A 25,649-nucleotide genomic window follows, 5' to 3' on the forward strand; every position below is an offset into this window, starting at 1 on the left:
CACACACAGGATGGAACATGCACACTGACAGGGCACAGCCATGGATATTCTAGTCATTTTTGTCTTGAATCAGGGAAAATGGCAATGTCAAAGACAACTAAAGCAGAACATGGGGTGGGCGCTCAGTCTCAGGAGTGACTAAGCCCAGTCCCGTGAGTGCAGAACACGCGTGTAACCCACCTTTCTCTTCCTGGGAATGGGCTCATCGAAGAGCAGGTTGCTGGCCTCAGCCTCATCAATGCCATCATCAGGTGGCGCGGGGCTACGGAAGGGCTTGAAGCTGTCAGCGGACAATGGCGGCGAGGGCGTGGACGGGTTGGACTGGTCGCTGGGAGCACTCCAGCTCCAATAGCCGCTGCTGCTGCTGCTGGAGGGTGCGCCCTCCTTCCAGGACCCGCTGAGACCCTCTGTGAGCACAGGGGACAGCGAGTAAGGGCCCATGCTGCATGCAGTAACACACAGAGGCTGTAAGCAGGAAGCTCTCACCCATCCCAGTCACGTGGCAGTTTTTAAACAGCTGTTTTAGCAACAATGCAACATGGCTGTCGGGGCTCTCTGATGTGTGTGTTTTATTGTGCAGTACCCTTTCCTCGGGATTGGTGGAGATTAAACAAAAACAAGAAAATAACAGTTATTTCTTGTTCACCAACAGCGGCCTCTGGGTTTGCTGGCTGCAAGGCTTCTGCATGTGGTATCTTACCTAGTCACCAAGTTGCTCCCTCTGGTTCCAATTCCCCCCTTAAAAAAAAAAGGCATTACCCACTGACTACGGTTCTTGGGATGTATGTCTAAGAAATCAGATTAGACTTCAGACTTTCAGAAATGGCGTTTTCCAGATCGGTAGAGCGACTTCCCAGTGCTGAGCAAACAAGTAACAGCATCTTCCACTCTGGCTGCTTTTATGCCCTTAACCTTCATTTTCAAAGTTAGTGTATAAAATAATGGGCTTTATAATGGCATTTCCACACATCTGCGTCATTACACCTCATTCCAAGTCTCCCCCTTCCATCTGGCCCCTCTTCTAGTCCCTTCCTTCACACTTAATTGCTCCCAAACTTCTGCGTTCACACTGTGCATTCCAATTCCTTCTACTGAATGGAGCTCATCGGCAGTTTCACCTGTCACTCAGAAGAGCATCCCCATTTGACAGTGGCACAGGAAGTTCATCTACCTGCTGCTCGCTAACTGGTAAGTGACCCTGGGCAGCCGAGGCCAGGACCTGGTTTGCTAGAGGCGCTTGGTCCTCCAGAGCATCCTCTTTTCTCTGGTCGAGCTGGATCGCATCTGAATTTATTGGCAGTCCCTACTGACTGAACTGTGCTCAGCTGAACTGTAGGAAGTCTGATGCAGAGATCTCTTCCTATAGCATCAGAGGAGGGGACTTTTAACCACTGTAGATTACCTTTATCTTTCAAGATGTCCAAGCTTGATTAGCATTTATGTAAATTCTACTTTCTTTCTAGATAATCCTTTTCCATATTTATGTTCATTGTGAATATATTCAAACTCTAGTTGTGAGGGAAGAGGAAGTCCCAAAATGCTTCATTAAAAATCCTACTAATGTCTGTGTAGTTGCTAATGAAGCAAAAATGAATAGCAGATTAGTATTTGTAGAGAAATCATTACCCTTATCTAGTTACAGAATTCCAGAAAGTTACTCAGCTACATCAAGCAAAAAGTTTAGTACAAGTCGTTAAGTTTGGATTGAAGTAGCAGTTGCCCACTTTATGACGGTAAGACTCTGGCGAATTAAATGGTCTTTTTGCATGCTTGCACCTGCTGGCATCACAAGGCCAGCCTGGTATTTCCTCCCTGACGCAGAGAGGTGGATGCACACAGCAGACTGCAGTACTCTCGTACCACAAGACAGCCATTGGTCCTGCAGCGAGTGTGCTCACAGCCTCCACAGAGACTCGCACAACAAAACCAGGTGCTGGGTGTGGTCACAGGACGAGGAGGAATGAACTGCTTTTGAGAACTAGCTACTGTCACGGTGTGCTACATGACTTGGACCTTTGAGGATGTATTTGTCTTGTTTCCTGGGCTGTTAGCTCCTTGCAGAACTACCTCTTCACAGGAAGACTCCTCAGTCACAGAGAAGGAGCACAGCAGGTACCCCAAACTCACTGACACCTGAAGACCTGAATTCTGGAGAATGGCTTTCATCCTCTTAAAAACTAATGGATTTATTATTGTAAATTTTTTTCCTTCCTTAAAAATTTGCTTCCTTTTGCAAATCAAAGATATCAGATTCAGTAGTTGCATAGTATTTTTTTTAAAAAATATTTTATTTATTTTGAGGCAAGGTCTCTCTATGTGGGCCAGGCTGGCCTCATTAATTCAGAGACCCATCTGCTTTTGCCTTTTCAGTGCTGAGATTAAAGGCGTTTGCCTTCACACCTCGCTAAGTAGTTATTTTTTAAAACCATAAACGAACACTGGCATATTCTATTGCTGTGCTAAAGAAGTGCATATTGACATATGAAAAGGTTTATTTTAATTTTAACCTTTAAATACAAAGGAAGAGTAGAAATGTTCTCGAAAAAAGAATCATATAGCAAAATAGTGATTAATTTAAGAATATCCTTTTCCCTGTTATTCCTAGAATATTTTGGGCTACCCCAGTTTTCCTCTCCGGCAATGCTGCCTGGCCGAGAAAGGCAACTCTGGGTGTTCATTTGCCAAGAGGCTCCCAAGGGCCAGACCACTAAGCAGGAATGGTCATGGCACCTCAGCATGTGCTTCTGCAGTGTCTAAGTTCATCTATGTACACATCTATATTTAAAAACACTTATGTACACACACACAAACACGAATGCAGCCTGACTTCCTAACTCTAACTCCCACTGTCTGGACGGATCACTTCAGCAGCTTGCTCAAGTCTCAGAAGACAGACTTCCAGCCAGACATACAGGACCTGTCTCAGTGAAGCTCCTAGTGTCCTCCACCCAACTTTGTCTTCCACCGTCTGCTTTCCCAATTTATCACAAGGATTAAATGAAGCAGCTATCACACCACGATTAGGAAGGCAGATCTGGAATCGGGAAGATGGGAACCAGAAATGTAGTTCTACCTCCTACAAGCCAATTAGCCCACACATACCTTGGTTTACCGATCTGTAAAACAGTGATAATAATAGCATCTCATATGCTTGCTGGTAGAAATACAATGAGATAAAGCAAGCAGAATACTCAGCAGATAATTAAGTCAGTGCTTAATTAATATGCTATTAATGAGGCCATGACTGAGTCTTTTCCAAAAGAGACTGTATAAATAGTATGGACACTATTTATACTCTATTGTGGTGTAGGAGGGTCTTCTGTCTATGTGTTATTCATTGTTATTTCATTGGTCAAATAGAGAAACTGCCTTGGCTTTTTGATAGGGCAGAATTTAGATAGGTGGAGTAGACAGAACACAATGCTGGGAGAAAGAAAGCAGAGTCAGGGAGACGCCATGGCTCTCCTCTCTGAGACAGACGCTGGTTAGACTCATGCCGGTAAGCCACAGTCAAGTGGCAATACAGATTATTAGAAATGGGTTGAATCAATATGTGAGAGTTAGCCAATACGAGATTAGAACTAATGGGCCGAGCAGTGTTTAAATGAATACAGTTTCCATGTAATTATTTTGGGTAAAGCTAGCTGGGAGCCGGCCTGCTGCTCCTTTTACAACACTATTGTTACATTCAAATCATCTAGGTGGTACCTAGTATATACTGAACTCAAGACTGGACTAAATAATTCTCTGGTTATGAAGTGTGGGATGATGCTTTTACAGACTGCTGGATCTTCAGTGAGTTTGATGATCCAACTATCTTCCAATCAGAAAGAAATTATGTGGGGAAAATAAGTTCATTAGACTACTCTTCATTTGCCTGGGGAAAAGGAACGTAAGTACTGCACAGATGCGTCCTTGGAAGGCAGCAAACACGTGACAGAACTCAGTAAATGTGAGCTGCCCGGGTGAGGACTTGAGGTCTTAGGAGGCCCAGAGTCGCCATTTCCCCCCATTTCCTCTGATTTGAAATAACTTCCGGTTTGGGAGGAAAGAGGTCCCCAGGAGAGGCCTGGCTCTTTCTCAGAGCGCACACCCTAGGCTTACCATTGGGCCGCACGGGAGGGCTTCGGACCAAAGGGCTAGTTGACAAGCTGGTTAGTACCATGGCTGCGGTCACCTTGTCCATGTCCAGCTCCTCTGAAGACTTTCTGTAAAACAGGAAGAAGTGCTGTCTGTCTGTGCTCACTCTACCCGCGGTCAAGCAAGAAATGACAGGCTGCCATGGTTACTCCTGAACGTATCCTCAGGAAAACCAATGTTCTGCTAGTGGATTTCTAAGTAAGGGGTCAAGCAGTACAATCAAAGCCACATACAGCAGGAAGAAAGGGAGCCTTATTCAGCGTTTGTCCAGCAGCTGTCTACTGAGTGTGCAGATGACCCAGGCAGACGTTGCTGCGGGCACCAGTGACACGCAATGAATAACCGACAGGAATAAAGAAGCTCTGACAGTGGCAGGCGCTATGAGGAGTATTAGCGTCCACATAACAGTGCCTGAGCATCTCTGAGGAGTGACTGCGGGGTGATGGGAGGCTGGGGAGGGCTCAGTTCTGGGAGTGGAGAGATGTGTAGTTACAGCAGCCTGAGGTACAGCAGATGAGCTCTCCAGAGAGAGAGGAGAGAGGCGCAAGCTGTGTCCACTGGGCCCTGTGTCCACGGAACGTTCGCCTTTACGTGGAGATGAGTTCCTGAACCCATGACTAATACAACGGCTGAGCTGGCATCATGCAGAGCACAGGTCAGGAAGCGCAGATGAAAGAAATGGGTACCCAGGGGCAGTGGCTGGTGACTCTGTGGGACTGGTGGGAGAGACCAAAACGGTGGTGTCTGGATTGGATATTCCCTAGAGCCTCCACTGAGATGACAGCAACTAGGCGAGAAAACCATCCAAGGTGTTTAAACCCAAGGGTCCCTCCCGTCTTCTCTCTCTCTCTCTCTCTCTCTCTCTCTCTCCCCCCCAGTCTGTCTGTCTGTCTGTCTCTGTGTGTGTGTGTGCACGCGCGTGTGTGGGAGGAGGTGGGGGGGGTTGCGTGCGTGCATGCATGTGGAGGCTCCAGGCTGAGGCTGGGAATCTTCCTGCACCGCTCCCCGCTTTCCCACTGAGGCGGCAGGACTAGCCAGTGCTTCCCACCTGCACCCTCTAAGGCCGGAATCACGGGCGAGCACCTGGCCTTTGGCTGGATTTCTGGGCACCACTGAGCAGCCTCCTCAGCCTTCAATCTTTCTCATTCCATTCTCTGCCCTCCTCAAGGAAGAGCAGGGCATGGGAACGGCAACGGTTATGGTAATCACTGAGGCAGACAGAAAGGTTGCTCTGGTTTAATTCTGGGCAGCCAAGTAAAGCAGCTGTCACGGTGACTAGAGTCAGCTTGTGTGAGCTTGTTTCCACGGAGAAGCTACAACCGAGAGGCAAAAACGTATGTAGTGCATCGACACAAAGTAAACGACACCACCTCCCGGAGAGGAACATTTTCCAGTTAGGGAGCAGTCGAAGAAGCCCAGCAGAGGACTACTGAGCCACATCTGCAGGTGGACTGTCACTCTGACAGATGCGGCTTCCCTTCACAGCTGTGCTGCAGGACTTGCGAGAGCAGCGAACTCTAGACCTCAGAACCTCACAGCACTGCTTCACAATGGATGGAAAAGAAATTCTTCCACTGAGAAAAGCCAAACAGTTCTTTACTAGTGTGTGTGTGTTGGCGGGGGGGGGGGGGGGGGAGATCAGGGGGAACTGCCTGAGATGGTGATCTCATCATCTTGATGGCATTTAGAATCACCATAGCAACAAACCTCTGGGCCTGTCTGTGGGGAACTTACTAGATTGGGTGACCTGCGGTAGAAGGCTGCAGCATTCTATGGCTTGGAGGCTCTACTTAATCAAAGGGAGAATGCCAGCTTAGCACAACTATTTGTCACTGTCTGCTTCTGACTTCAGAAACAAGATGGGCTGCCCTTGGCTTCCCGGCAGTGATGGGCGGTTCTCTCAAACTGTGAGCCAAAACAAGCCCTCCCTTATGTTGTTTCTGTCAGGTATTTTGCCATAGCAACAAGACAGGCACATAATACATCATTGCTCAATTAATTTCAACATGAAGTTACCAAAAACCAGTTTGACTTTCTGATACCCAAGACAGTACTAAAATATTCCAAGTTTATTGTTTCAATCCAAGGCACTGGAGGATGGCAACCTTTGGCATTTTCCCGTGTAATTCTTCTCAGGATCCCTTATGTGCTCACACCCCAGACTGGGCCAGAGAAAGGCGAGTTATTTGTTTCAGTGACTGGTAAATAAAACACTTGTATAAGCAAGCAGGAACAGTACGACGAAACTGCTTCCATGGACGCTGATGAGAGACAAAGGCATATCCTGGGAAGCAGAAATCTCTGTGCACACACTCAGCCGCCAGCTCCCATGGAAGGCCATGGAGATCTCTAGCTTGCTCCAGGTTGGAAGCTTTCTTCATTCTGGCTAGTCTCCAGAGTGCTGGAAGGTGCTAGGGAGGCTGCCGAGGAGAACTGTCAACAGTCTCACTGTCTTCGGACACTCATGCTACACTACTGACTGGCCTGGCAGGATGTACCCAGTACAGTACTGGAAGGTCTCAGGGGACAACCAATCACTTTCTGCTGGAACTGGATACTCCCTGCAGGAAGGAACTGACAGCTGGTACTGTGAACCTGGCTAAAAGCCTGTGGCAAGGGAGGTCAGAGGCACTAGTGGGCAAGTGGCAGCTGCTGCTTCTGACTGACTGCGCCTGCAGCTTTGCTCAGAACAGCCTCTTTCTAGGTGGACAGCAGGAAGTGCAGAGACCTAACCAGTGTAGGGGCTGGAAATAAGTGACTGTTGAATGCCCAGTCACAAACGGGACATCTCTATCACTCCCTCGGAGGCTCAGTGGAATGCTGTGAACACCCGCATTAGATCTGCTTAAAAGATGGAAGGGGCGGGACTGACGAGGATAGGGTGGGGCTGACGAGGTAAACCCTCCCGAAGGATGGTTGCTGGAGGAAGCAGACTTTCCTCCTAGTGTTAAGCCACTTGGAAAGGCACACGGTCCTGTAAATGACCTCTCACTCACACCCCTAGACACCCTCGACGATTGACTCACTTAAACAAAGACACAAGTCAAATGGAAATTTAGAAAAGGACAAAAAAAGATATTAAAGTAGAAAAAAGAAGAAGGGATAAGGACAGGGAGGTAAAGAAGGTAATACAGTATAAACATGATCAAAATACAGTATATAATGTATGAAATCACAATGAAACTTTCTGTATAGCTAATAAATGGTAATAAAACATTAATAAACAAAAAACAAAAAGTTGGCTTATGTGGATTTTAAAATGAGAAACAGTAACAAACACATCACTATAAGTTGTGAATATAAAAAGAATAAAAATTAGTGTAAACAAATATTTTTAATGTTCGTTTAGTTTTTGCATATTTTTTTTTGTGAGCAGCGGCTCACTATGTTCTCCTTGCCTGCTTGAAGCTTACTGTGTGGACAGGCTGGCCTTGACTGCTGCAGCAATCCTCCAGCCTCTGCCTCCAGAGTGCAGGGGTCAGGGAACGTGCTGTCGCCCCCAGCTAACCAGAGTGTTTACTTATGTAGATTACCTTTAGGTTTTCCATTAGTATTGGAGGTCAGTGCCACCAACAAAATCAAAGGAATGTATGGCTTGTGATCACTTAGTCCAGATCTCTTAAGAAGAATTTGGATCAAGTTATCAGACTACAGCCTTGTGCTGAGTGGTGCTTTTGTTTTTATCTTTGTTAATTTCTTTCGGTACAGTACTATCTAATTACTGATTAATTAGTGCAGCAGATTCGAATCCTTATAATTAACACTAAGAGATGATACATGAAGTTGAATCTGCTCCACTGGAGAAAACTGCTGTAAGGCCTGCTGGTAGATTCAGAGGGCTGCGGGGTGCTAGGAGCCATAATGTGAAACTGAATTTACTATTGCAAGCCACACCAACCCCTCATCTACTAAAGGCAGACCTAACTAAAAATTAATCTCTCTGCCACACTTGAGTTTTATGGAAGTGAGTGATACTCAGAATTATGGTTAAAGGAACAGGAATCTTCACTGCCATTTTATGTGCTATCCAGACCTGGTGAACAGGATAAGTCATTGAGCCGCTCTGTCTCACCACCTGCAGGGCCCTGGGTAAATCCTTAAGCTGAGTCTCTAAACGGTTTCTTCATCCAGACAAGGCCTCTGAGAGGACAAATGAGGAAGCAGACACCAGCGTGAGTCTCAGCGTTCCTGCCCAAGTCCAAGCTCCCCAGCTGGTACTGACATTCACGTCCGTGAATGTATCCATGGTGTGTCCCCAGGAAGGCAGACTTCTCTCGCTCCTTACTCAAGCCCAACAACAGAAGTTGTCTTCTGTCTCCTGTCCTTTCCCTTCTCCTATGCTCCCCCTTAGTGTGTGTGCATGTGTGTGAGCGCACATGCCCACACGCATGTTAATGCACGTCGTATTTCATGAATGGCAAAACTGCTCCCAACTCCTCTGTAAGAGGCGTGTGGAGGCGCAGCTGTGGGCTCCCTGCTAGGATAAGGTGGTGCTGTGACAAAGATACAACGTAGCACTCCAGAGCCTCCGCAGACAGTCAGGGCAGACTCTGCAGAAAGAGTCTATGCTATTGATGCGCTAGGAGTGCTGTGTGCTAGACGCTGCACCAGATGAGAGTTTACTGTCTCCAGGTAAAACAACCGCCCGCCCTCTGAGTTCTAGTGGGGAACCTGCCCAGGTGAGTGGGGAGAAGGAGGCTGAGGTCGAAGCCAGCGTAGGTGTTACAGTCTCGGGAAGAAGGTGGTTTCTGGGTGGTGAGTGAGGGCAAGGCTGCTGAGACTGTGCAGCCTGGAATGGCTTCCACCTTCCGGGAGGGTTCTCTTCCTATTTTCAAGACTCGAAGAGGTTCATGATGGGGTGTAGTGGGGACAGGCTGAGAAAGGTTCATGAGCAGTCAGATTTGTCTTTCGGAGAGCTCCCTTTGGCTGCCTGTGAAAAACAACTTCCTGGGTTTAACAACAGGTCTGTGGCCACAGGCTGCTGGATGATGTCATCTGTGACCTGAGGAGATCAGGGAAGTGTTGGCCATCTCAGTGAACACAGGCCTCGAGTCCCAGGTTCTCACACACAGCGGGGCACTCAGCTACGGCAGGGGCTTGTGTGCTCAGTCACTGTTTCAGCCTTTTATTCTTTGGAGCTGTGCAGTGTCTTAATCTCTCTGCTCGGAGGAATGTCAACTAACACTGTCTCCCCTGTTCTCCTCTACCAGCCACGGGGGAAGCACTGCACCCCAGGGCGTCATGAATACCATTTACCTACAATTAAAGTGCTGCAGTAAGAACTGGAAATAAAGATGAATAACACCTTTCTTAAATTAGTGTAAATCTACTTCCCTGGCAAACTACTAAAATCTGCTGTCTAGACTAAAATCAGCCACGTCTCTTTCTTAGGTTAAATTCTTCATGAAGGATCCAGGGACACTGCTTGTGACAGATGCTGAGGAGTGACAGGAAGAGAAACCAAAACATCTAAAAAGCTCCCGTGGAAATCCACTCTTCCACTGTCCTGCTGGACTTGATTTCTTCACTTCCTTGGTGGAAAGCAAGGGGGGTTTTTAGCTTTGAAACACATCACCCCGTACGTATTTTTCTACTAGACCTAAAAATAAATTTTTTTTTAAAAAAATGCTAGTCTACCTAGGCAATATTGATTTTTCTCCAATGTCTGTGATAATTCTTCTATATTCACAAAGCTTCAGGGACCCACTGGTGAACTCTAGAATGTCAGCAAGAACATTATTAAGGTCTCGAATCCCCTGAAAAGAATTCTGTGTGCTTAGCTGGAGTTCTCGATGTGAGTGAGCGGCTCACGGAGCACAGCTCAGAGACGCATCTCCAACACCCCTCAGACTTCGTAGGTCTGAAGCTTCTGACTGGAAGTCACAGGCAGTTTTACACCATGTTCTCTGTGAACATGTGATCACAACCCAGGGCTGCTGTGGTGGGATATTTGATCACACTGTGAAAACCGAGGCTGTGCTAATAAAAATCAACCTTGGATCAGGGGGCAGAGCCAGCAACTAGTTGACAGGAATTAGCCACAGAGAGTATGTTGAAGCCAGGAAGATGGACAGAGAAATGCACAGGAAGAAACAGAGGGGGACTTAGAGATTGTAGTCCTTTTGGTTTGAGACGGCTGGAGAGATGCTCTCTTGCTGGGTCTCTGGCCAAAATGGAAGGTCAAGTGGTTGCTTCTCGACCTCTCTGAGCCAGCAGGTTTTCACCCCAATATTAGACTCTTGACTCTTTATTGGTAAATAGAGTGATAGAAATTTAGTTAAAAACTCCATTTGGTAGCAGCGGTAGAGCAGTGCTGGAGGGAGCTGAAGCCCCACCCTGTGGCGGGTGCTGACTGCGGGTGGTGGATGGTGAGTAGAGAAGCCATAGACTCAGGTGCAGCCACTAAGCAGACAGGAAAACAACAGGCCACCACTTGCACATACTGCGATGAAAAAGACCCAGAGAACGTGACCAAGTGCTGGACGTCTTCTGAGAGCATGCACTTTGTGGGCCTCTGTGTACATGTATCTGTGCCAATGTGGATTTTGCAGTGCTTGCATCTGGGTCATATCCACGTGTGTCTGGGTCCTGTGTGTACGTGTGCATGTGTCTGTGCGCACGTCTGTGTGAGTTAGGGTTCTGTGTAGTTGTGTGCTGAGTATCTGTATATGCTTTTGAATCCTGTATGTACGTGAGTCTGTGCTATCTCTGTTATACTGGAACATGACTGTCCCTGTTTCTGTCACCTTTTAGGGACAGTCAGCATTTTCCTTCCTAACTCTTTGAGATGCAGTCCTTGCTGGTTTCTCTCCATCTCGCTGAGGAATGTACCTGCTGTCTTCAAAAGCCCATGCAAGACAACGGCTCTCTCCAGGAACCTCTGGCCAGGCTGCTGTCTGTCTGGGCTGTCAGCCAGCTGTCCCACAGCACTGCCTGGTCAGCAGGACCTGCGTTCATTCAGGGACAGCCGCGTCCACTCCAGTGGCAAGGCAGAGCCCAGTGTCATTCAGGAAACCTCAAGTTAGCCGTCTACTCAATGATGTCCCAGTTACCCTTGAGGAGAAAACTGTCATCCGAACTCCACCTCTCACTCATGCTCCTGATGTACTGTGGAGCTCCTGATGTCACTGCCTGGAGGCGTCAAATCCGTTTATGCCCCGGGAATGTGAAGGGCGGTTAGCCACAGTTCACGGTGATAATTACTTTATGCAGGAAGTTGGAGAAAACAAGTCCAGCTAAAGGTTTGTCAATGTAAAATCTATGGAAGAAGTCGCTGCCCCAAGACAAAAACAAGCCAGGAGCAGCAGCAAAACCCACCTAGACAGCATTAGAAAGACAGGAGTTCTTATTTCTGCGGCTCCCCCGCCCCGCCCCCCACACACCTGTGACAGCAAACTGACCACTGCTGGCTCCCTGCCGTTTATCTTCCCAGCTATTCTAAGAGAGGACTTCAATCATCCTTGCTAGCCAAGCCACCCCCATACACATCCTAGGGGCACTAGCGGGGCTCCCACTCCATCTAAAACGCAATTCTGAGGCTCTGGCGGCCCAGCTATCAGGAGGACTGGGAGCGTACTCTGAGGCGGAGGCCCTGCCCTTGAGAGTAACCACTTGAGCTGGACACAAAATGGCAGGCTCCACTCCCTCACAGGCCCTGGGATGGGAGATTGAGGCTACAAGCTCTAACGGGGGGAGTGGGTCGGTAAGTGATGCGCTGGAATCAATCCCTCCTAAGGCAATTAACTTCCACATCTGGCTTCGAAAAGGAAATAATACAATCTTCAAAAATGTCTGTGTCTTCTCTGCAGTCATAGCTAGTATTGACTGTAAATCAAGGATGCTAGACACACACTACTGTAAATCGCCACTGTGTGTCGATGTCTCTACCATGTTCTACTAAGAAACAGATTTTGGATTTTTTTTTTAAAGGAAACTCAGTCAGTTGGTCCAGGCAGTGATTCCACATTAAAGGCATGTCATCACACCTTGCCCCGACTTCATTTTCAACTGGAGGCATACACATAAATTTCTATGACTGAAATAGTCACGTGAACTAAAGTGTAATCCATTTTAGACTTTTGTATCTTTGTACTCAATTTAAAAATATGTTATAATGAAAAAATTTTGTATAGATGGCTTTGTCTACATTAGTGAGAATGTAGTATATAAAAGTTAAAGTCAATACATAGATTAAATTATAGGTCATCTGCCAATTATGAAGGCTTTTGTGTTTTTTCTTTTTTCGAGACAGGCTATTACTATGCAGCTCTGATTGGCCTAGAAATCTCTAGGTAGACCAGACTGGCCTCGAACCCACAGACATCCTAGTGCAAGGATTAAAGATGGTAGTCACTTCACAATTATTTTCAGTAGCTTTCCTTGAGCAGTCTCCTGCTTAGCACGCTTTTATCCTTTAAAGCCACACTTTCTTTTAGGCACAGCCATGTCCTTTACATTAAATAACACTGTGACAGAATGGCTTTAAACAGAGGACAAAAGGGAAAACTTCAAACTACAAAAATCCTCCCTCAAAACAAGTTTCAAAAATCCTCTTTCCAAATGGGTCAATGTAAGAAATACACCCAGCGGCTAGTTCTGTGCTGTTCTACTGCACTGTCAGTGGGAGGAAAAGAGAGCCCACTTTCTCGGTCTGCCTCAGGGAGCACATGTGTGGACTCATGAGAACGCAAGGATGGTTCTCCCACTTAAACATCCAGGAGCAAGGGACACAGAGAAGAGGGCATAAAGCGCAACTGAATGACCAGATTTCAGCTCACCTCCTGCACTTACAAACCCCACCACAAATACCGTGATTTATGCTATTTGGTTGGACCATACGAAATTGCCAATATTTAATAATCTCCATCTATATAGATCTATGCCAGTTCCATAAGGTTGAATCTGATTGCTTTCATGTGTTTTGTGTGTGTAGGTACATGTTTGTGAGTGCACACATGTATACTATATGTGCACTTGAAGACTCCAGGACAACCTCTGGCAGGTCATCCCTCAGGAGCCATACGCCTTCTTTTCTGAGGCAGGGTCTCTGATCTGGAGCTTCCAAGGCAGCTGCCAGTAAACCCAAGGTCCATACAGCCAAGGGCCATAGATAGCACATGAAAGTTCAAGTGTCCCACTGGGGGACTTATCTCCACGTCCCCAGTACTGGGCTTATGCGTGAACGCCACCACCTCTGGCATTTCCCACGGGTTCTGGGAATCAAACTCAGGTCCTCAGGCTTACAAGGCAAGCACTTTACTGACAGAGCCACCTTTCCAGCCCTCAAGGCCGCAGTCCACCTGGACTGCCCACGTGCAGAGTGCTGCTTTAGCGGAGTCCTTGTCCCGCGGTTATCAATGTTCCCCATTGGCACTTGAATGTCCCCACCCAGGGAAATACTCACTTGGCTCTGTAGGATTTTCATGCACTCTTATTACTGGATCTATTTTCTGTGTCTTTTATTTAAATTCTAACCATGTTACTAACACACATTACACTAATTCATATAGCCATTTTTTGACAGCCAATCAATTTGAGCAGAATATATATATACGTCCTTTATTCTTACAAAGTGGTATTTCTATCGTTCTTCATATTTGATCAGAATAGCACCAACTGAGTGCTACGAAATCACTCCCATCAAAGGCAGAACAACCGCACTTTTGCTGTGTCTACCAAGCATGAGTTCCCCAGAGCAAACAGCAGAAGAATCTGCTGCCATCAGAAACACAATGCAAAGGTTATAGCTGGACACAGCAGCAGATCAGTAACATGGCCAAGTGGCCCTAGGCCAGGAGGCCACAGGCCAGACCGTATCCAGTTCCCTGTAATAAGAGGCGGATGAATACAGGTTAGTAAGGCTAAACTGGCTTAGGTGAAAGCCAAGTGAAGGCCACAGTCTAGGAAGCGGGAAGCATCATATCACAGCTACTGCTTTCTATTTTCTCTGAAAACAATCCATGTGGCCTGTAGGCGTAGGAGGCCAGAATGAATATTTAATATAAAAGGCATCACTAGGAACACCTGGATGGCTATCAGGTACCACGTTATTTCCACCTATGCTGACAACCTTTCACTCAGTTAGGTTGTTATGACATCGCAGTTGCTGTACGTCATGACATCGCAGCAGCAGCAGCAGCAGCAGCAGAAGGACTTGCTGTAGGTATGTGGATTAAACCATACTGAGCCTGCCCGCTCCGTGGAACTTCCAATTCTATGCTATTAAAAAGTTCTGGATATTGGGATGCAAACAGGCCTCTATTAGTACGAAGATCAGTGCCTCACTGTCGTCTTTTCCACGTTCACCCTCAGGAAGGCTCCCCACACATTCCCGGTGTACCTATGCCCCTATGAGATGGCGGAAAGATGTCAGAAGCTGGCTCTATCTAAAGTTTGATGGGAAAACGAGTTACTTCAAATGATCCATTAGCCTTCCTTTTCCCATGTGCTGTGCTATTTCTATGTCGGTGCATCACAGGAGACACCAGCTTTTCTTTGCAGATGGACGGACAGCATGTTCAGAGGGAGAGAGCCAGTTTGACTTCTCCTCTCCAAGAAGCGAACACAAGATGGAGTCAGTTCTGTGAAAGACAATGTGATAAAAATGCCCAGGAAGGATGGAAGCTCCCTTCCCAGCAGGCAAGCGAGGGGGAGTGTCCTCTGAGGAGTTTGACCTCTGTGCACACTGAGCAAGGCCAGCTGGCTGGAGGAGCCCACGGTGTCCAGAATGGGCTGGCTCCAGTGGCCCTGCTTAGCTAAGTCCTTGAGCGGGAAGCACGGGAAAGCATGGACTTGTTGTGGCTACGAACCCAGGAGACGCAGGCTGCCGCCACCACTCCCTCCAAAGGTGCTGGTTCCTTTTGCTGAACAAATAATTTTACCACCAGGACTTTAGCGACTTAACATAAATATCAATAATTCTAGGTGGGATACTGGCCTCAGCTTTTCTGAGATATACTGCGAGGGCAAGGTTTTTAATTTTAATTTTATTTTTGGCCTCCATGTCTTTCCTGACCAGGCCTACTGTGATGCCTAGCTTTTATGTCAACCTGATACAAGTTATAGTCATCTCAGAGGAGGGAGCCTCAACAGAGAAACACCTCCTCCATAAGATAGGGCTGCAAGCAGCCCATGCAGTATTTTGATTAGTGATATGGGAAAACCCAGCCCATGTGGGTGGGGTTGCCCCTGGGATGGTGGTCCTGGGTGTTACAAGAAAGCAGGATAAGCAGGCTACGGGGATTAGCAGCTAATTTCATGGCCTCTGCACCAGCTCCTGCCTTCATGGTCCCCTCTGGTTTGAGTTCGTGCCATGGCTTTTCTCACTGGGTTATGATTCAGGATAAGCAACTGAAATAAACCCTTCCCTCCCCCAGTTGGTTTTACTCAGTGTTTTACGACAGCAATTGAACCCTATCTACGACACCTAGGTTTCCCACCTTTCGTGGCAGGGAAGGGTAAGACAGCCATGAATTTAGGACCTTCCCCCCTCTCCCCAAGACAGGGCTTTGCTGTGTAGCTCTGGCTATCCTGGAACTCACTCTGTAGCCCAGGATGACCTTGAACTCACAAGAGATCTGCCTGTCTCTGCCGCCTAAATGCTGGGATTAAAGGTTGCACCCCCACCACCTGGTTTAGGACTTGGGCACAGTTCACAGAAAGCACTAGAGAAACCAGAATTGTCATACGCAGGATTTTTCCAGCAAGGCAAGGAAATGGCTCCTGCTCTCCTGGATGGCTGGAGTGGGTGCTGGGTTGATCTTCTGCTAGTCTGTGGAGCCAGCCCTCACCCAAATTCCCCCAAATCCAGAGCACTGCTTAGGCACTAATCCCGAGCTTTGTCTCTCAGTCCAGAGAAACCATCCTTATGCTTCTCAGGGTCAATATGAACACACCCTTGTGGGAAAGGTCACAGGTGCTTTCTGAGGAGATGCACATTCCCATGTAGCCATGCTGTGATAACTGCTGTGTGAAAACTTTCTTCCTCCCAAAGTTCTACTGTGTTTAAAAGTGGAAGAAAAGAAACCACTGGATCAGACTCCAGAAGTTTCTGACCCAGCACCGGCTAAAGTTGTGAAGACTTGATAGTTTCCCTGCCAACTGTGATGCCTGCAAGGACCCTCACATTCTATTTCAGACACCATGAGGGCCACTCCAAAAGGTGATTAGAATTGCCTTTGCTAACCTGCTCAAACCCAGGGCATAACCTCTCTCCTCAGGAAAGTCGAAGAGTCAGCACTTATACTTCAGTTTCTGTTTCAATCGCAGGTTCTAGCCTGGGGAGCCACTGCTCATGAACCCATGAGGGCCACAGTAGTATTCCCACTGTTAGAGGAGGAAACCGAGACTAGAGAGGCGCAGCGAGTGATGAACTTGGACTGTATCCAGGCAGTCTGACACCAGGTCTGTCTGTGACAGACTGAACGGACTAACCTCTTCAAGACTCACCACTTAGCCCTAGCACCCAGGGTAACAATATCTGGAGGTGGTGTTTAGAAGCTGAGCAGTTCGAGGTGAGGTCATGACAATATAGCTCCCTATGTGACAGAATCTCTGCCCTTGTCAGAAAAGGAAGAAAACCAGAGTCTGCTCTCAGCCTCGCAGAGACGGCCATCGGCAAGCTAGAAGAAGGACTCACGAAGAACCAAGTTTGCCAGCTCTTGGATCTTAGAGTTAGTCTTTTGTTACAACAACACAGGATGAGGACAAAGCTTTCACCAATTTGCTAGAGAAGGAAGCTTGGCGAGCGTCGGGTTGTGTGCTGGTGAGGGGCCCTTAGCAGAGAGAGACAGTACTTCTGAGAGACTGGAAGGCTCAAGCCAGACGCCAGTGATGCGCCCTTAGCCAGCTGGCTCAAGGTGAACACGGAGAGCACCGCAGCAGTGCAGGTGTGCAGAGCCTCCAGCAGTGGCCACCACCCTCTGACATCATCCAGCAATGATCCTAGCGTATTTCTGGTCTCAATTCAAATTCATGAGCTGTTGCTCTTCCAACCTGCTAGTGACCACAGCTAAGCAGCGACAGAGACGGGATGCTGCTGACAATTCCGGCGGTTCTGATGGCCGTGGCCAGTCACATCAGCAACAGTACAATGGCTGTATTACACTGTTTGTTTTGTTTTGCTGAAGATATTAAAAAGACGAGGCCCTAGAGCATGACATAAACTACGTGACTTCTGCTAAAGCAAATGGCTTGCTTCATGCTGCAACGCCCCCCACCATCATGAAAATGGACAAAACCTCTGCAACTGTAAGCAAGCCCCCCGTTAAATGGTTTCTTTTGTAAGAGCGGCCTTGGTCATGGTGTTTCCTCAGAGCAGTAGAACAGCGACTAAAACTAATAGTATAGATGTGTTTAGGGGTAAGTCCGCGACAGTAACCCACTCAACACTCTGTTCAGTTATGGGATTCTGATTCCCCACCATTCACTAGAAAGATAGGTTTAGTGGAGCATTTGTGTGTGGTTGTTAACATAAACACGGATCAGTTTCAGGCAGTCAGTCCACTGAAAGGACATACAACATCTATACACTGTATGTATACATCATCTATATGCTGTGTGTGTACAACATCTATACATTGTATGTGTACATCTATACGTGATGGAGAAGGGTCATCAGTCTATGTGTTACTCTCATTGGTTAATTAATAAAGAAAACTGCTTGGCCTGATAGGTCAGAATATAGGTAGGTGGGGAAGACAGAACAGAATGCTGGGAGAAAGAAGGCAGTGAGGCAGACGCTATAGCTCTCCTCTCCAAGATGGACGCAGGTTAAGATCCTTCCTGGTAAGCCACCACCTCGTGGTGTTACACAGATTATTAGAAATGGGTTAATCAAGATGTGAGAGTTAGCCAATAAGAGGCTGGAACTAATAGGCCAAGCAGTGTTTAAAAGAATACAATATGTGTGTTGTTATTGCGGGTGTAAAGCTAGACGTGTGCAACTCGGGTGGGAATGCAGCCCGCGGCTCCTTTCTATATATACGCTGTACATTACAACATCTATGTGCTGTATGTGTACATCATCTATATGCTGTGTGTGCATCATCTATATGCTGTGTGTGTACATCATCTATATGGTGTGTGTGGACAACATCTATATGCTGTGTGTGCATCATTTATATGGTGTATGTGTACAACATCTATATGGTGTATGTGTACAACATCTATATGCTGTATGTGCACAGTTTTCACACCTGGCCTGTCATTCACAATGGGTTTCTTCACTATTATTTTATATGACAAAACCTTTATTAGTTCCCATATCCCTGAGAACTGCTGCTGTCTGGCACTGTCAATTAAAAAGTGGCTCTCACAGAGAAGAGGGGTTGATGGGAGCCATCATCTTCACTGTTTCCTCTTCATCCACATGTGCAATATCCCAAACGACCATCTGCTTCAGGTTACAAAAGCCCAGACCAGACTGTGTGTGTGTGTGTGTGTGTGTGTGTGTGTGTGTGTGTGTGTGTGTGTGTGTGCGCGCGCACGCGCGCACACACGCGCCAGGATGTAGTACTCTCAGTTACTGTTCCTTAAAGTTCATCCCCAGTGACACACTTCCTCCAACAATGCCATACCTCCTAATCTTCCAATCCTTCTCAAATAATGTCACTCACTAATGACTAAGTACTCAAGTCCATGAGCCTACGGGAGCCATTCTTACAGAGCTACCCTAAGGTTCAGGAAATGCTGCGGAAGAGTGCTTGCGCTCTTACTCTAGAATGGAAGAGTAGGGGAAAGACAAGGCATTGGAACCATACAGTCAGCCACTGTGGATGCCTGTCTTGGGTCTGCAGAGGAATGAGCCTGTCATAGCCAGGCACAGATAGAAGAGACTTCAAGGGGCCCCACCCCACCCCACCCTGTGGAATGATTCAGGAAGGGGAGGTTCAGTGTATGCTTTCAGTGTATACCTACTGGTGATACCACCAACCTTCAATGGCTAGTTCTAATCCAATGGCCACACAGATGACCCTGGATAAACTAACAGATCATAAAACAAAACTAAAAGTCATGAATTGAGGAAAGGTGCTGGTTGGGGGGAGGGCAGGAAAGAGAGGAGGAAATAAAGGGTGAGAGAAAGACAAATCAGCAAGTATTATACACAAATGCAGAATCACCAAAGAACAATAAAATTAAATAAAATTAGAAAAGGGGAGTGGTGGTCTGGGGCTAAGGGGCAGCCCACCAGTGTTGCCTGCCACGTAAGGAATGACTCCAGGGATAGTACTAAGTATCGAGGCTCAGATTTATGACTTTTTTTTTTCTGGAGAAATTGAAAGGGTGAGGCCTTGGAGCACAACATAAATTACATGACTTCTGCTAAAGCAAACAGGTTTATTTCATGTGCAATAGTTGTTTGGGACAAATGTGTATCTTTGTGAGTTTGAGGCCAGCCTGGTCTACAAGAGCTAGTTCCAGGACAGGCTCCAAAGCTACAGAGAAACCCTGTCTTGAAAAACAAAAGTAAATAAATAAATAAAAGACAAAAATGTTGCTGTCCTTTACTGTGGAAAGCTCAAGGCTATGAAGCACAGCAGTCCTGAGGTCTAGGCATGCCTGAGAGCTGACTGAGAGTTAGAAGCTAGAAGTTTCCTAGGATGAAATGACAGAATTTACTGAACAAAAAACTAGCAAGTCACCAATCACTGTGGAAGCCAATCCTGCAGGGGAAGCCACTGGAACCTTCCACGTGTTCCCACCAGCATCAGGGAGCCTTTCTCCCACTATTCCCTGGGAGGTTCCTCTTTTCTTCGGATGATCCAATGCTTAAAAAGTTCTCTGCACTGAGACAATACCAGCCTCTTCCTTACACAGTCATGTCCCAGGATGAGAGTATGGCTTAGATTTCCCCTTTCATAAAAAATGCCTCTTAAATTTGATAAACCAAAATGTAAGTCGTTTTCTTTTAAAAATGGCTAATCGCCCCTTACACTTTGACTGTTTTGCCTGAACAGCCTAAACGTCTAATACTCATGCTGTGTTTCTATGGGGGAAATAGCTCTAGTTTGCTCTGTCTTACACACAGGATGGATCCCAGTATTGCTGGCATGTCAGGACCTAAGATCTATGGAGGGGACTCTGTGTAAGGTGTGTGTGTATGAGTGTGGTTTAAGTTTTCTTTTTAATAAGAGTTTATTGAAACATATGTAAAACTTACATAGACAAAAACTTATGCTTTCAGAGTGTAAAATTCAGTGTTTTTAGTACATGGTAACAGGGTGCTGCCGACTGTCACCTCTTCCAAGACACCACCATCAATCATCCCAGAAAGACTGTCCACCTCCAGCCTCTACCAACACGGTCCATTTGCTGTCTACAGATTTGCCTATTCTCAACATTTCACATTAACGAACTTGCAATCAATTCTCTTATCCATTATCAATTCCCAATTCCATTATCACAGTGCTGAGGTTCACTGTACTGAACCACGTGTAAGTTCTTCACTTCACTTATGGACAGACAACGCTCCATGGCATGGACACGCCATATTGTGCTTGCCCACTTATCAGAGGGTGGGGCATCTGATCTACTTCCCAATACTTCAGGAATACATAGAAATGTTTCTGTGAGCATAAGTAAGTAGAATTGCTGGATCACAGAGTGATTGTAAGTTCAATCTTTAGAAGAAATGTCCAACACTTTCCACAGCAGCTACAATCCCCGAAAATGCTCAGGAGGGTTCCTGTCCTCACCCCCACCCCCTTTTCCACATTTGTCCCTCTTCTCGTCACAGTCGTTCTTACTTGCACTGTCCTGATGACTAACGATGAAGAACACCCTCACGAGTCTAACTTATGCTTGCTTACTTTTAATGGAAAAATAGTTACTCAAATTATTGGCTCATTTCTTAAAACTGGATTGCTTTTTTCATTAGAGAACTCCCATTCTGTGGGCTGCCTTCACTTTCTTCATTGTTCTCTTTACTACATTCACATTTTGGGGTTCAATAAAGTTAAGTTTATCAGCTGTTTTCCTGTGGTCACTTGTGCTTCTGGCCTGTGTTTGAGAAACTACTAGCAAATCTGAGGTCACTAAATTTACTCCCCCATTCATCTTTACATTAAGGCATTTGATCTGTTTTGAGTTAACCCAGGAGACCTCGTTCATTTGTTTATAGATGTCCAACGGTCTCAGCACCGCCTGTTGAAGGGCAGTTCCTGTTGACATGAACTGTGACTAGGGACTCATTTCTAGTAATGCCATCAGAAGTCTGTTTTCTGAGCTACTGACTGCTGCGTTTGGTGTCCCCAGGATCCCTTAAGTGTGTCTCAGGCATCACTGTTAAACAGACTCCACCCATTCTGCCCTATTACAGATGGTAACTGCAGCTCAGCAAATGTACTGCTATTGAACACTCTCTTTTTGTTCACTTGGTCATTTCAGAATGTCTAAGGTTCAGCAGCGTCCCAACACCCCACCTCTGCATTCTCGGGCACCGCTATCAGTCGATCCGATGGCTGAGACAGGGACAGCTGTGCCTTACCAGACGGTACCTGCACTGTGGGGCAGACATGGAGATGACAGACAGTATAGAAATTAAGCAACAGGCAAGACGACGTCAAACTGTCAGGCAACACTTCAAAGAGTACCGCTAAATTATGATTCCCACACGGCATGTATGTCTTCACGTTGCCTTAGATGCTGGCCATGTCTACAAATCATTGCTTCTCAGTCCTGCCGAGGAGGCGGCACTGTGCGGTGACTGCCAGGCCTCACCCACTGCTTATCTCGCTTTAGGTTTTAGAGGAAAAGAATGTCCCCCTCATAGTTCATAAATATGAATGTTTAGTAGTCATTATTGAGGAGGATTAGCAGGTGTGATTTTGATGGAATAGGTGTGGCCTTGCTGGAGGTAGAGTGCCATTGAGAGAGCACTTTGAGCTTTGGGAAGCCCAAGTCAGGTATTATAGTTGCTGTGGTTTAAAAACAAAAACAAAAAAAACACCAAGCGGAAGGAGAGAGGTTCTGGAAGGTGGAAATTGATCTGGGAGGCACAATGGGTGCGAATTTGATAACAGACTGTATGAAATTCTAAAATAATTAATAAAAATTTAGATTAAAAAGAGGGTCTACTAACATTGCTATGACTTTTTCCCATGTGAATACCGGCAGCTGTGGGAGTGGGTCTACGCCTAGAGCAGCCACAGTTGGAGCCATCTGCACTCCTGTGTAAATCTGATGTCTGAAACCTGTATCGAAACTGACCAAAAGGCAGAGAGAGAATATCCAAATTAAGAAAATCAGAAATGAAAAGGGGATATAACAACAGACACAAAGAAAATACAAAGAATCATTAGGTCATATTTCAAAAACCTGTACTCCACAAAAATTGGAAAACTTAAAAGGAAATGGACAACTTTCTGGATAAATATCACTTACCAAGATTAAATCAAGACCAGATAAGCAAATTAAACAGACCTATAACTGTTGAAGAAATAAAAACAGTCATCAAAAATCTCCCACAAAAAAAAAGGGGGGTCCAGGACCAGATGGTTTCAGCTCAAAATTCTACAAGATTTTCAAAGAAGAACTAATACCAATACTCCTCAAATTATTCCACACAACAGAAACAGAAGAAACACTGTCAAACTCTTTATATGAGGCTACAATTACCCTGATACCCAAACCACAGAAAGTCATCACTAAGAAAGAGTGACCAATCTCACTCATAAACATTGATGCAGAAATACTAAATAAGCCACTGGTATATTGAATCCAAGAACACATCAGAACCATCATTCATCATAATCAAGGTGGCTTCATTCCAGAGATGCAGGGATGGTTCAAAATACGAAAATCTGTCAATGTAATCAACCATATAAATAAGCTGAAAAATAAAACCACATGATCATCTCATGAGATGCTGAAAAAGCTTCTGACAAAATACAACGTCCCTTCATGATAAAGGTCTTGGAGAGAGCAGGGATACATGATAAAGGTCTTGGAGAGAGCAGGAATACAAGGAACATATCTAAACATAATAAAGGCAATATACACCAAGCCAACAGCCAACATCAAACTAAATGGAGAGAAACTCACAGTAATTCCACTGAAATTAGAAACAAGACAAGGTTGTCGACTCTCTCCATATCTATTCAATATAGTTCTTGAGGTCCTAGCTAGAGCAATAAGACAACAAAAAAAAGATCAAGGGGATACAAATTGGAAAAGAAGAAGTCAAAATCTTACTGTTTGCTGATGATATAATAGTTTACATAAGCGATCCCAAAAATTCTACCAAGGAACTTCTACAACTCACAAACACTTTCAGTAATGTATCAGGACACAAGATTAACTCAAAAAAAAAAAAAAAATCACTAGCCCTCCTGTACACAGATGATAAAGGGCTGGGGAAGAAATCAGAGAATCAACACCCTTCACAATAGGCACAAATAGCATAAAATATCTTGGAGTAACTCTAACTTGTATGACAAGAACTTTAAATCATTGAAGAAAAAAATTGAATAAAACACCAGAAAGTGGGAAGATCTCCCATGCTCTTGGGTAGGCAAAATTAACATAGTAAAAATGCAATCTTACCAAAAGCAATCTACAGATTCAATGCAATGCCTAGCAAAATTCCAGTAAAATTCTTTACAGACCTCAAAAGAACAGTACTCAACTTCAGATGGAAAAGCAAAAACCGAGGAAGGCCAAAACAATTCTGTACAATAAAAGAACTTCTGGAGGCATCACTCCCTGACTTCAAACTCTATTACAGAGCTACAGTACTGAAAACAGCCTGGTATTGGCATAAGAACAGACAGGAGGACCAATGGAACCGAATAGAAGACCTGGATATCAACCCACACATCTTCGAACACCCAATTTTTGACAAAGAAGCAAAAAATATCAAATGAAAAAAAGAAAGCATATTTAACAAGTGGTGCTGGCATAGCTAAATATCAACATGTAGAAGAATGAAAATAGACCCATATCTATCACCATGCACAAAACTCAAGTCCAAATGGATCAAAGACCTCAACATAAACTTATAGAATTGAACCTTATAGAAGAGAAAGTGGGAAACATACTTGAATGCACAGGAGACCACTTCCTAAATATAACCCCAGCAGCACAGACACTGAGAAAAAAATTAATAAATGGGACCTCCTCGAACTGAAAAGCTTCTGTAAAGAAAAGGATATGGTCAGCAAGACAAAACGACAGCCTACAGAATGGGAAAAGATCTTCACTAACCCCACATCAGACAGAAGTATGATCTCCAAAATATACAAAGAACTCAAGAAATTGGTCACCAAAAGAACACATAATCCAATAAAAAAAATAGAGTACAGACCTAAACAGAGAATTCTCAACAGAGGAAATCTAAAATGGCTGAAAGACACTTAAGGAAATATTCAACATTCTTATCTATCAGAGAAATGCAAATCAAAACAACTTTGAGATTCCATCTTACACCTGTAAGAATGACCAAGATAAAAAACACTGTTGACAACTTAGGCAGGAGAGGTTGTGGGGAAAACACTTCTGCTTTGCTGGTGGGAATGTAAGCTGGTATAGACCCTTTGGATGTCAGTGTAGCGATTTCTCAGAAAATTAGGAAACAACCGTCCTCAAGACCCAGTAATACCATTTTTGGGTATATATCCAAAGGATACTCAATCGTGTCACAAGGACATGTGCTCAACTATATTCATAGCAGCTTTGTTTGTCATAGCCAGAATATGGAAAAAACTTAAATGTGCCTCGATCGAAGAATGGGTAAGAAAAATGTGGTACATTTACACAATGGAGTACTACTACACAGCAGAAAAAAATAGTGACACCTTGAATTTTGCAGGAAAATAGATGGAACTAGAAAACATTATTTTGAGTGAGGTAACTCAGACACAGAAAGACATTTATCACATGTACTCACGCATAGGTGGTTTTTAAACATAAAGCAAAGAAAACCAGCCTACAAACGACAATTCCAGAGAACTTAGACAACTAAGAGAGACTTACATAGATCTAATCTACATGGGAAGTAGAAAAAGACAAGATCTCATGAGTAAATTGGGAGCATGGGGACCTTGGGAGAGCGATGAAGAGGAGGGGAGAGACAGGGAGGAGAGCAGAGAAAAATGTAGAGCTCAATACAAATCAACAACAACAAAAAAATCCTATTTGAAATGTGCCGAAGACAGTCCTTTTGTTGAACTTGTATCACCCGAGAAGAAAGCCGATTGGTGTGGACAACAACAATCATGTCTCTAGAGACCAAACAGTGGCTGGCCTGGAGGACCCAACAAACATTTAAGGAATGATAAGCAAATCAATACAAATCCTGCACTATCCAAAATTTTCTTTCTCTTTCAGGCTTTTGGGGGAGAGGGGTGTGTCCAGGAGGTTTGTCCCTCCTGGAGTATTTGAGTATAGACTGAGGTTTTGTTTTGTTTATTTTGCTTTATGACATGGAAAAAATTATTAATGGCAGGGCCATAGTTTCAATCTCCCATAGTAAAAGAATGAAAACAGCCCCGATTAAAGGCAGAGTCTCTTTA

The 25,649-nt window shown here is 45.3% G+C and overlaps 1 protein-coding gene across 1 annotated transcript in view; it reads right to left on the minus strand.

Annotated features, from left to right (window-relative positions):
• Positions 1–25,649, minus strand: part of Znf704 (zinc finger protein 704) — a 189,363-nt gene that overhangs the window by 39,916 nt on the left and 123,798 nt on the right. Inside the window, exons 3-4 of the mRNA XM_085677385.2 lie at positions 4,105–4,208; positions 181–407 (exon numbers count right to left, since the gene is read on the minus strand). Coding sequence (XP_085533511.2) covers positions 181–407; positions 4,105–4,208 — 331 coding nt within the window. The remainder of the gene's footprint in view (positions 1–180; positions 408–4,104; positions 4,209–25,649) is intronic.

This window comes from Myodes glareolus, chromosome 16, assembly GCF_982192425.1.
Source record: "Myodes glareolus chromosome 16, mMyoGla1.1, whole genome shotgun sequence".
NCBI classification, from domain to species: domain Eukaryota; kingdom Metazoa; phylum Chordata; class Mammalia; order Rodentia; family Cricetidae; genus Myodes; species Myodes glareolus.